This window comes from Lagopus muta, chromosome 1 (genome assembly GCF_023343835.1).
Source record: "Lagopus muta isolate bLagMut1 chromosome 1, bLagMut1 primary, whole genome shotgun sequence".
NCBI classification, from domain to species: Eukaryota; Metazoa; Chordata; class Aves; order Galliformes; family Phasianidae; genus Lagopus; species Lagopus muta.
In genome coordinates, this window is record NC_064433.1 from 91,312,382 (window position 1) to 91,324,829 (window position 12,448).

The window sequence follows — 12,448 nt, forward strand, 5'->3', positions numbered from 1 at the left end:
ACCAAGTGGCAACAACACAGAACAGAAAGTTACTTCTGCCCTTCCACTTGCTTGGAGTCTCACTTCTCAGTTTCTCATAAAATGAAAATTCAGCTCAAGGAAAAAGGAAGGAAAAAAAATTCTTGCTAAACTGCAGGAAGTGAAGCAACACATGGGAGCAGAAAGGCAGACTGCTACACATGACTGCTTACACCCTTAAACCCTAGAGAAGGTCATCTTCTCAGTACCAATCAGCTAATTACCTTGGATATCCAAGTGGACAGAACAGCTTGCAACATAGCTCTTACCCCCCTGCAAGGATACAAACCTTGTATCAACTCCACACTTAAGAAGAAGAAAAAAGAAAAAAATAAAGAAAGTATTTTCAAAGAAAACAGAAGATTAACTGTGTGTGGTATAAGCATGAGGAGAAGCCAACATAAGAGTAATTTCTGATTTGAAATACTTATATTGAATATATATATATATATATATATATAATAGGCACAGAATCACTGTCCAACACAGATAAAATAGCTGTTTTAGCATCCATTTAATCCTTTAAATTGTTATCTTGCATTACCCACCCACCCTAGGGAAGATCTCCTTCAAAAGAATATCTTGCACCTTTGCTTGCCTTTAAGATACTGCATTTGGTTACATACTTCATGCACTGCAGCGATCTCTTTCTGTGAGCTTCCCATAGCATTACTGCAGTTCTACCTTTTGTTGTGGTCAGGGGAAGTATGTGCCCTTTTTTCTTTTGTCTCCATATTTATTTTCAAAGAACTAAGTTTTACTCTAAGCTACATATTCAGCTTCATTCCAAGTATTACACTGCCTCTGAATGCGTACAGCAAGCCTTAGCAATCTCTACTTACACTCATTGCAAAATGCAGAAGTTTAGGTAAACGACAGCCAAAGCGCAGTGCCATTTGGAAGGAAGTTCCTCACCACTGGGCACAGATCCTCAGACTTGCAGGGTTTTTTTTTTTTTTTTTCCCCAGAAGTTTCCAGATATGAATAGACAACAGCCTTCTTTAGAGATTGCTACTAACTTCCTTTGCACAGTTACACTTCCAATACACTAAGTATTACCAAGCAAAGCCACTTTCAGGTGGCACACAAACACTGGTGCATCCCTTCTGTGCACACACACAGCTGCTTTGGGAAAGTTGCTTGTTTTTATTTCAAAATTAAAAGGCAAACACAGAACAATTTACCCCATCAGTACGTATGCCACAGCAAAGCTATGCTTTATCCTTGCCATTACTAGCACTCCAATATTAGCTGTGTACTTACTCCCCATTCACAAACACTTGATTTTGGCTGATGTCATTACTGCTCCACCCAAATATTTCACCGTTGACCAAACACAAAAGGTGCTTTCTAAGTTGTTTCCTACAACTCTGGCTTCCCAGATGCTGTTCACCTTCCCTGTGTCCTCCCTCAACAAAGAGGACAGGTGTCCCATGACTGTGCAACCAAAAACACGAACCAGAGAGGCTGACGTGCATCATGGTTGCCACACGCCACGTCGCTGGACCCTGGCAGACCTGGCATCTATGTGAGCAGCACAGCGCTGCTCTGAGATGCTCCGGCTACATCTGCAGAGCGATGACTGACTTTTGCAAGGAAACGACATGCCTGAATGCCACACGGTCCCATCCACACTGGACATTTCGCTTTTCATCTGGGAGGAGAAGGGGCAAATTCGTGCAGAAAACACACAAGGTTGGAGAAACCTCCACCACAAAAACCTCTGGCAGTTAAGCCAGAGGAGGTGGACTTTAAACCGAGCGTCTTCCTTGGCCGTCTGGGGCAGCTCTCAGGACGGCCCTCCGCGCTATCAGCCCACCAGCGACAAGCAGGGGAGGCGTTTAAAGAGCGGGAGCGCCTCTACCTAGCCGCAGGGCAGCGCGGTACCCCGGCCAGAGCTCTCCCCGCTCCGGGGCCTTCCCGGCGGGCGCGGCCGGCCCTCCGCCCCGGCACCCTCCGCTCCCTGCCCACGGGGAATCAGCCGTGCCACAGGGCCGAGTCGCCCCGCTTCCCAGCGCGAAGGAGGGCGGTCGGCGCCCGCAGCCGCCGCCGGCTCCCTCGCCTCGCCTCGTCCGCAAGAACAGCTCCCCCACCGTCCCCCAGACCAGCCCGAGCCGCGGGCGCAGCCCCAGAGGGACAAACGATGCCCGTCCCTCACTCACCGGCAGCCAACGAGGCGGCGGCGGCCAGCAGGCAGGCCGAGAGCGGCAGCCGCGCGGCAACAACGGCCGCCGAACGTCCCACGGTGCCTCCGGCCGCTGCCATTTTCCTGCCACCACCTCCCCGCGCCCCCATTGTCCGCCCCCGGCCGCCGGCCCTCCCCCTCGCGCCTCGCGGCCCTCTTCCCTGGCTGGGATAGGGCCTCGACGCTGTCACTCGCACACACCTCCCGCGGCCAGCTCGTCCCCGCCCCGCTTCTTGTCAATGATTGGTTAAAATGACGATCCGTCAAATGTCAGTGCCCAATCCAGGATGGAAGCGCGCCGTCCCGCCTCCCGAGCCGGGCACGTGACCTGCTCTCCCCGCCCTGCCGGGCGGTGCCGCCAGGGCGCCGATCCCGGCGCGGTGCGGGCGCGGCCGCACCCGGGTAGCGCGGGGCCGGGTCTGCCAGGAGCGCCGGGGTGCGTGCCGGGAAGCTGAGCGCCCAGCGGCCAAAACCCGTGAAAGGAGCCGGGCGGGCACCCAGCAGCACTCTCTTCGATAGGCAGCGCGGCGACGTCTGGCCGCTGCTTCCCGGTCCGCCGGAGGAGGGTGGTCGGGGTGAGACCCTGCCGGCTGGGAGAGCCGGCTCCGGCACGCGTTGCCTGCAGCGCGGGCTGCTTCCGCGGCCCTTCTGGCTGCCAGCAGGATAACCGCGTTTGCATTTAACCTGAAAATTCCAGTTGTATTTTAATGAAGGTGCACACGCTCCAAGCCGGATCACAAGACTATTGCTCACCACACACGTGAGACTTCCCAGGCCTAAAATATAGACGCAGGGCTCCTGATCTGCACTGTGCCCGTGTGCACCTTCCTACAGCCGCTCGGGGAGGAGGCCCACGGCTCTCCTGGGATTGCAAACGTCATTAGCTTGTGCCTTCATAATCCATGCCCTGAGGAAAGCTCTGGAGTGTGTTCTTCAGCTAACCGTTGGGGAAGTTTCCTAGAAAGTCAGGATGGGTTATAGCTCTGCTCGGTGGCTGAAGGTACTCGTTGCTACAGAAGATATGACATTAATACCCACTGCTTTACATTCAGACCCCTGAATGGCCCAAACTTTCTCTTTCCAGGCATTTTTCCAAGGTAGATAACCCGAAGTGTTTAAAAATCAGACCCTGTTCCTTTTCTAATTTACTCTCCTCCACAGAGTTCATGAGTTCTCTGTACATGAGGACTGTGTCAAGAGCAACAGCTCCTTCTTTAGTATGTTGTCCCACATCAGAGACGTATGTTGGAGGTTTAGCAGTAGAGGTAGAATCTGCCCACCGATATTCCAATACATGTTGTTGCCATGCGATGGCAGCAGAGGGGCAGATTGACACAATGGCATCTGACATGAAAATGCACGTGGAGCAAAGCACTGAATTCCGCCATGAGGAAAAAATGACACCCATTGACATTCAATGATGCTTGCTGGATGTTTCTGGAGACCAAACAGTGGATGTGAGTACAATGAAAGATGGACTGCATGGGCAACGTTTTCCTAGCAACGATGCCAGCATAGCAGCTGTGAAACAGTGGGTCACTTTTGCTGGAGCAGATTTTTACAAGCACGACATGCAGGCTCTTGTTCACTGCTGGCAAATATGCATAGCTAATGGCAGTGACTATGTTGAAAAACAGCTTTTGTAGCTTAGAATTTGCTCTATCAATTAGTGTTATTGTGTGTCCTTTATATTTGTCGTAGTTTCCATGGAAATAAATAGGAGACATTACTTCCAGAGCGACCAACATAGCATGGCTTGGCCAGATGAAGCTGTGCGATGACCCAGCTCACCAAGCAGCAGCACTGCTGGTCAGCACAGAGAGCACGTGGGAGAGCACCGGGTCTGCTTTTTCAGATCACGATGACTGAATTAGTGTCTTCTGCGGCCTTCAGTCTTGGCAGCACCTCCAACAACCACCAACGAACGGCCACTGCAACAAGTCGCCCAGGCAGGGCGCCTTCGGTCAGTCATTCTTGTTTGATGGTAGGAAAACTTTTTCCGTGGTGGCTCGTTGGTCTAGGGGTATGATTCTCGCTTAGGGTGCGAGAGGTCCCGGGTTCAAATCCCGGACGAGCCCGCTTTTTGTTTTCCATGCTTTTTTTTTTCTTTTTTTTTTTTTTTTTAATCCACGCCTCCTTGCCGTTCCGCACCCACCCACTTGACGGCTGCTGCACAGGCTGAGCCCCGCGTGCATTGCGCGCACAGCGGCTGCCGCCGCGCAAAGCAGCAGGAGGACCGACGCACTGTTGCATTCCAAGAACAGAATTAGCGTGAGCAACTAACGAGGAAAACGATCTTGCCTTCCCTCCCTCCACCACGGTGAGCCTGGCTCCCCCGCATTCGCCCCTTCATTCCCCAGTGCCTCCCTTCACCGCTGGCACTGCCCCGTCCGCAGCCCTCTGCGCCCCGCAACCTCGCTCCGCTCTGCTTGTCCGTCGCGGGACGGCCAAGACAACAAAAACACTGCGGAGCGCTGCGGCGACAAAAACAGGAGGAAGTGATTCCTCCCTTCCTAGAGGGCTCGTCCGGGATTTGAACCCGGGACCTCTCGCACCCGAAGCGAGAATCATACCCCTAGACCAACGAGCCGCTCTCTGCTGAGTTTTCCCCAGCTGAACACTTGACTCATCTCCTCCGCCTCTCGCCCGTGGCCATTCCCCCTACGGCTGTTCTCGTACTGCGCTGTGCCTTGCCCTCCCTTCTGACTGCCTGATTCCGCTCGCCCTTCGCCCACGCCGCTTCTCCGCCGAGCTGCGGCACCTGGTGCTGCTTACCCCCCCTCGCTCCGAATTTGGCCGAGCTGGGGGGGCTTGAAGCCCGGCGAGCTCATTCTCAGCGAAGGGAGGGAGCTTCTACCCCCCTGTAGCCGTGGTTTAACCCTGCCGGCAGCTGCCAGGGTGTTGATATCTCCTCCCCCGGGCGGGCAGAACAACGGTCTGAAAGATTGACAGGGATTTCTGCTGTCGCCACTTACTGCTGTTTGCCTATGCTCGTCCTTACCTTTGCTTGTGTACATGCCTGCCTCGGTAATCTGCCGGATCTCTGGGTGTGAGGGGCTCACAGCCCCAAGCCTATGCTTCATCAAAACGCTCAGAGCCTACACAACTGAAGGATGGAAGACAGCACCACCATTTGTGGGCCGAAGCTGGTGTGTTCTGGCAGCATGGACACGGCAGGGACATGTACCCACCCACAGTCTTTTGCAGTGTCGTGGTACTAGCCAGAGTTTTTTCCAGAATTGCTCTCACTCAGCTTGTAGAAGGACTGAGTGTGAGGTTTGCGTGCAGCCTGTGCTAATGTTACCTGCTGCTTCAGGCTCCTACATTGACCCATGAGAAAAGACACATATTTTGTTCTAATTCCACCGTTTATTTCTTCTGTTTCTCCCTCAGGTTTCCACTCCCTTGCTTGGGACACACATGCTCATTCTCTAAACAGGCACACATGAATTGATATATACAGTCAGGCACAGTCACTCACAGGTAGGACGCTGCTGAGAGAGGAAACAGGATACAGCAAACGATTGCAGCCTGCCCTGGAATACAAGCTTTAACAAACACGTTATAAAAGGTCCAAAGGCCACAATACTCCGCAACATGGCTCAAAAGGATGCACAGGGGTCATGTTTGCCAACAAGCCCATTCTGTGTACCAGGGCCAACACGGCTGGCTCTCGACAGATAACCCCTCAGTGCTCTCATTTGAGGAAAAGAAAGGAAGGCATAGAGGCATTTCTCCCTTTGTGATTTTAGTGTTGGTGAACAGAAAGGGGACATCCCTCCAAACCCTGGGTTTTGTAACAGTGCTATACTTCAGAGCCCAGTGCAGGAAGGATGTGGGCTGTGTTGTGTTAAATTCCTTGTGCCTGCCTATAGAAGAGGGACAGCATGAACCTCCGACTCTGCTCAGCTTAATATTTACCAGGAGGAGCTTTGTGAGGGACGAAGGGGAGCTGCCTAACTCTGCCTTTGGTCTCTGTAGCTGTGTCCATATTGCTGAACCCCAGATGACTGCTGCAGGTGCAAGCACTGGCACCATACCGCTCATGGCTCTGCCAGCCACCTCATGGTGCAGCTCAGCTTTGTGTTCCCACAGCAGCCTGCTGCAGAGGGGCTGCACCTAAGCAGACACAAGCCCAATGGCCCTGAGCCACAGCAGCATTTTATTCAGTAATACAATCACAGCTTCAAGCATTACTGACAGGAAACCAGTTAGGTACGGGCCTGTTTTCTTTTCCTGCATAACTTATTTCACACTCTCTAGATGTAGATGTAAAAGTTTTTTTCGCTTAACAAATGTTAGTCCCATATCTTAGCTATTACACCAAGAGTGAGTGGAAATCTAGCAAAATGCCAATCCTAGATACTTCCAAGGGACTGGCTATCTGTCCTACACCAAATCATATGCAGTCAGGCCACATGATTTGAAATGACGCCGCCATCTAAGACCTCACCGTTGACTCACAGAAAATTAATAGGCAGTTTCTAGTAAGTCAGGATGCTTTCTATCAAAAGCATCACTGAGTAGTTTCAAAAAAAAAAAAAAAAAAAAAAAATCAAAAAGCAGAGTCTGGAAGTTAAAAGGACTGAGGGACAGGTGGCCCTTCTAAATCAGAACTGGACTACAGCATTGGGTAAGAGAACTTGCCCTGCTGACCTACACAGCACATCTTTTCTGTGCATCGTATCTGTTCACTGTTACTTTCCACCAGCACTAAAATCACTCCAAAGTTGAAGTACACAAAAACTGCCCACCAACAATGACTGGATGTTTCACAGATCAGCCAGCTCAGCCCCCACTTCAAAGGCACTTTATGCTTTATGAACAATTTCCTAGGAGATTTTCTGATATTCAGGATTCACATTGTCTGTATTAACATATATGGAGAAAATACATACTTTTTTCCCACTATTAAAACATTATTTACTGACATTTGAAAACCCAAGATATTTCAAAAAAAAAAAAAAAAAAGCTATTGAAAAGGCACCATAGACATATGCATGTAAGTGATGAACTTCACCTAAGACCAATGCAGGGGAGAATAAAATGACATTCTGGAGCTCAGCAGGAATAAGGAACAGAGGGCCCAGGAGTGGCGGTGGCTGCCAGGTCCAGGACAGCACATAGCAAGCAGGTCTCTCAGTCTCCAGTTACCACCTTGGGATGTCAGCCAGCACCTCAGTTTTGTACTCCCAAGTGATTGTAAGGCAGTCTCTTGTTCTGACTGTCACAACATATGATGGTGCAAAGCAGAGAGCTGGTGAGCAGCCACTCAGCTCTGGGATCAGTCTGGACCTCGGGGGATATCTGTACTCTGCTCCTCTCCTGCCACTGAAGGTTTTCCAGTAGCTTCCACCTTGATTAAGTTAGATGGTTCCTATTCACACATCATCTCCTGTGTCCTGGATGGGTACGTCCTTTGGAGAAGGAAAAGCAAAAAAAAAGATGAAAAATATGAGCAAGTCTAAGTAAACACATGAGTGGGGAATCTGTGACTTGTGGTACTTTGGTGGCTTCCATGCTAGACTGCCTCTTTCAGTCGATCCTTGCCCAACCAAGGATACTTTTGAAAAGGGGACTGGCTGAGGTGAAAGATATTTCCTCAGATCCCTGTGGCTATGTAGTCAGTGGCTGGAGAACAAGGAAAAGCTATATGGAGTAAGTCGGTGGAAATATTCTTCTATTTCAAGCAGTGGAGGCTCACAGAGGCTGCTTGCAGGGCTGATTATGAAACTGGTATGAGTGTATTTTTGTTGGCACAGCTAACAGGATAACAAGATACATATCTATAAATATGGTGTATGTATATGTATGCATGTATCTATACAATGTGTGCACACAACAATAAAAATACATGTAGGGAAACATACAGAAATTGTACATACAAGGTAGAGTTAGTATATGCATGGTTCCTACTTTCAAACTGCTTTCAAAACAGCAGTTGGGTAGGGTGCCTAGCATCAGAGAGCCTCTTCCATTGTACTGCAGCCAGAATTGTTTGTTCCTTCTCTGTCTCTTTATCCCTTCTTTCTGTAGCACCAGCCAGGAGGACTGGTTGTTTAAGTGTACTGCCTTGAAGACTCTGCAGAGATTTGATAATCTTGAGGTGTGGGAAGCAGCATAAATATTGGCATGTTCTATCACACTTGGCATTTTTATTAGTAAGCAAAATCTTTTGATATTTTAGGAGCTATTCTCATTTTGGCAATACTTACCTAATGTGCATTACAGCTACTCAGTGCCCTGCTCCTGCAAGGCTGATGTTAAAGGCTCACTGGCAGTCTCTAAACCCACTGCCTCTTGCAGTGGTTGAGGTGCCAGTGGTGTTTCCTCAGTGTCTGACGTTCTTCGTGTGACTGTGTTCTCACTGGTCTCCTTTTCTTCAGTTTCTTCCTTCTCTTTGTCTCCCTTTTCCTGTTCACAGGCACCACCTTCCTCCTCTTTTTCCTGAGGAGCCTCACACACCTTATCTTCCTTGTCTTCAGAGGGTGACTGCGGTGAGTTGTTCTCTCCTGGAGCACCACAACACACCTCCTCCTCATCTGTATCTCCTGTGTTACTCTTGCAAGGAGTCACTTCTTCCACTTGCTTTCTCTCTTTGTCTTCATTGTCTGATATGCTGGATCCTCTCCTCGATGGGGGCTTCTCATCAGACACTGTCTGTTTCTTTATTTCTTTGTTCCCTGTTTCTGCTTCCTCTGTCTTGCCTTTATGCTCAAATACCTCATCCCCATCTTCTTTGGTACCATTTTCTGGAGAGGGAATGATATTCCCTAAATCTTCCCCATCTCCATAGTCAGACAGAGATCTTCGGAACTTCCTGGAGGGAGGCCTGCGCTTTATTGATCCCCTCGTCCGCACCTTGAGGCAGGAAAAGCAGAAATTGAAGCAGTCAAAGAACAGTACTGGAAAGCAGGAAAGCACAATAGAGGGAAATGCTGGGGAAAACTTGATCGCTGTGCTGGTTTTCCTGCTCTGCTACTGAGAGGTAGGGAGAAAGGACTGCCTATTGCTGAAGGATAAGCAGCTCCCCAAAATTCTCTCTATAGAGCTGATGCTGAAGATCACTGTCCCAGTGTTAACTGTGAGTTTGTCCAAGTTAAACTCTAAATCAAAGAAGCTGATTTCATGGTGCAGGTGTTGCTGACATTGGTTGTTTCAGCCTCTTCAGCTTTTCACAGTTTGGTGGCTGAGGAAGGAGTCTCCAGAGGAAGCTGGTGAATGCAGGTTACAGCTCCTCATTTACATGCTGTACACTCTGTGGAACACCTGGGCAGACTGTCAGGGCTCCACAAACAGCACCTTAGCTACCTTTGACATTTGCTGGCATGTGGCACCATTTCCTCATGGTGCTCCCCGCCCAGCTATCAGCCACCCACTTATTGCTGAGCTGAAATAATTGAATCCTTACACCTTACCCCTTCTCTATTGCTATGGGGCCATGAAAGCTGCTGGAGCCACTGGCCCACAAAACCCTATGGACTGGTAGGTAGAGAGAAGATCCACAGAACTACACCAAAAGCTGATTCAAACTCAGCACTGAGATCTCCTGACTTGGCTACAAAGGCACGCTGTTATGGCAGGACTGAGGGCTAAAGCCTCCCTTTCCTCCTCAGCTGCAAGCAACAGACAAACTTTATCCTGCTGTGGTGGAGAACTAGAGCATGCCCTACCTTGTTATAGAATTGCAGCTGAGTGCCTTCTGGAGGTTTATCAAAGCTGACCGGTGTCTCACTTGCTTCGCTGGACTGCGGCTGGATCCCTGGGCTGCTGGGCGTTGAGGGAGGGGTGCTGAACGGAGAAACCATGACTTTCAGACCAGGGCTTTTGGGAGATGCTCCCGGCAGCAGAGCTGCTGGCGAAAAAGCCAGATTGGCCTGCAAAGAAAAATTCCCGTCACTACTGTGGGTGACACCGGTGTGTAATACATGCATTAACCACGTGGAGGAACCCTTGCTCACACTGCCGGGCCACCACATTTCAGCTGTCACAGCCCACATACCTTCTGGTTATGGGTCTCTCCTGGTGACACTGTCAACAAACAAGTCCAGGCAGAGGAGTTATGACTGGACATTTGCCCTTCCCCAACAGCTGGATCTCAAGATCAGTTCTTTTGTCATCCTAAGGACTTTGGGGATTTTCCAGTGACCCAGCCAAGCCAGCACAGTGTACAGTGGCTGAGCCAAGGTATCAACAAGCAGTCAGTGATCAGATTGAGATTTAAACCATCCCTGTCTGTGCCCAAGCAGACCTCATATTTTCAAGGTTGGTCTGCAGGTCTTCTGAATGATCTGTGCAGCCATGAGGAGAGAAAAGGCCATAGGAAGAAACAAGGTTGTGATTAACTGTGGCAAAGCACCTTGTGCTAGCCTGCTATGAAGAAGTTCTGCAGGCAAATGTCCTTGGGTGCATTAACAGGGACACTGCTATGAATAGGCTTGCATTGCACTAGGGTGCTCAGGAGACATTATGTCCAGAAGTCACGCATGCTGCCAGGAGTGGCAGCTGGCAACGGAAGGACATCACGTCTCTGGGCTATTGAGCTGTCCTCAGTGGCACGAATCAGGTACCACCAAGAGACAAAAAGGACAGGAAGCGCAGGCTGCTTGTGTGTAATTCAGGGAACTGAGGCAAGGAAAGAACAGAGCTTCTAAGCAGTCTTAGGGAGTGCCAGAGACCCAAGGGCACTGTTCACTCACAGGACTTTGTCTGTCTTTGCTCCAGGTCAACTCCCTGAGACATACAAGTGGTTTAAACTGCTGTGGAGAAAGAGCTGAAGGAAGGCTCAGCCACAGCTTTCCTCCTCTCTTTCATGAGCTGGTTTTAAAGTGATGCCTTATATGCCACAGATCCAGTACAATGATCCTGTGCTCCACACTGATCAACCAATGCTCATGCCCAAGGACAGCGTTACTGACAGTGGTTACCCATTAGCAGATCTGCTCTGCCCTCCTTGTTTATGCATTGTGGATTTGGGCCCTCATTGGTGAGACCACTGCCCTTCCTACCCAGCTGTCACCCTCAACTCCTGGATCCTCTTTCTTTGTGGCTCCTCTGCAAGGGAAGTGGCTCTGAGCAGTTTTATTTGCTGGGGCAGCCATGTGGGCTCTTCCAGGACCTACCTGTAGCTTTTCAATCATGGGAGAGCTTTTCACCTTGACTTTGGGAATGGGACAAGCATTTGGAGATGGCTTCTGCAAAACAGAATGAAAACATGAAAAGATCACATTAAAGTAGGCGTGTATAATCAATGGATATCAAGATGCCACAATCACAAAATAAACAAGAGAGTTAGGCAAAGTGGACTATGATAACAAGAAAGAATAAACGGAAGGCTTACCCTTATGCTGGGCTCACCACAAAACACCAGAAGGAGGAATCTCCAGACAAGATCCTTCCCCCACTGGCAGCCAGCTCTTAAATAGGTCTAGGAGGGGTGGAGCCAGGTTCCACCCCTTCCAGCAGCACAGGAGAATTGCCTTCACCTGTGCTCCTGTGGCTGATTCATGGCTCACCTCAGGTGATCAATCAGAGGTTCAGGCCGTGACTCAGCAGTTCCCATACATGGTGAGAAAAGGGAAATGTAAAAAAGGTACAAAACTTAGAAGAGATGGAAGTTCTTGCAGGGAAGCAAATGAAGCCTCATATAAGGCATTCATACAAAAGTTTGCCTCCTTCTTTCCTAACCACACTTCCCTTTTGCTTTCTAGACATCTTAGGGCTCTACATGCATGTGTCCTTTTGGGAGAAAAGGTAATCATCCTTTGGCTGAAGTGTCTGAGTTAGGTGCTGCTATGTGGCTTTGAGTTGAGTATGTAACCTATGATATAGTTTCCCCCTATATAAGGATCGGACAGATTAAAATTCTACCTCTCAAAGGGAACAGGGCCTTAATGTTGGTAAAACGTTACAAACTTTTTGTAATGGTAAAGACTTTCTGCCCTCACTCAACTAACAGTTGCAGGGTACCCAATTAGTATGGAAAGGAAAAGTCTAAGTGGCCATAATGGTCGAGCTATGAAAGGCTCAAAACTGAGAGAGTATTTCTTTGAGAAGGTATGTAGGAAAAGGAAGGAATGTGAGACTTCAAAGTTTGTGTTTCTCTGGCATGGAAGCAACAAGAGCTTGTAGCTATCAGAAAAGAACATTCAAGAACCATTTCTTTAAAGGCAGGCAATGATATGAAATTTGGTGGATAAAACTCATACTTTGACACTACAGAAAGCCGGAAGTGACTGGAAAAGG

General features: G+C 49.4%; 2 protein-coding genes and 2 non-coding genes across 6 annotated transcripts in view; 1 reads left to right on the forward strand and 3 right to left on the reverse strand.

Moving 5' to 3' along the window:
- Positions 1–2,320, reverse strand: part of MPZL1 (myelin protein zero like 1) — a 32,905-nt gene extending 30,585 nt beyond the window's left edge. For both annotated transcript variants that reach the window (XM_048943180.1, XM_048943169.1), the window contains exon 1: positions 2,181–2,320. In XM_048943180.1, coding sequence (XP_048799137.1) covers positions 2,181–2,313 — 133 coding nt within the window. In that variant the 5' untranslated portion in view covers positions 2,314–2,320. The remainder of the gene's footprint in view (positions 1–2,180) is intronic.
- Positions 2,321–4,209: 1,889 nt separating this feature from the next.
- On the forward strand, positions 4,210–4,281 carry TRNAP-AGG (transfer RNA proline (anticodon AGG)). The gene has a single exon. It is a non-coding gene; the product is annotated as a tRNA-Pro (tRNA).
- A 440-nt stretch (positions 4,282–4,721) lies between these two features.
- Positions 4,722–4,793, reverse strand: TRNAP-CGG (transfer RNA proline (anticodon CGG)). The gene has a single exon. It is a non-coding gene; the product is annotated as a tRNA-Pro (tRNA).
- Positions 4,794–5,415: 622 nt separating this feature from the next.
- The window catches only part of RCSD1 (RCSD domain containing 1), a 35,339-nt gene continuing 28,306 nt past the window's right edge, over positions 5,416–12,448 (reverse strand). For both annotated transcript variants that reach the window (XM_048960399.1, XM_048960407.1), the window contains 4 exons: positions 11,326–11,397; positions 9,877–10,080; positions 8,419–9,064; positions 5,416–7,620 (listed from right to left, as the gene is read on the reverse strand). In XM_048960399.1, the coding sequence (XP_048816356.1) occupies positions 8,435–9,064; positions 9,877–10,080; positions 11,326–11,397 (906 nt within the window). In that variant the 3' untranslated portion in view covers positions 5,416–7,620; positions 8,419–8,434. The remainder of the gene's footprint in view (positions 7,621–8,418; positions 9,065–9,876; positions 10,081–11,325; positions 11,398–12,448) is intronic.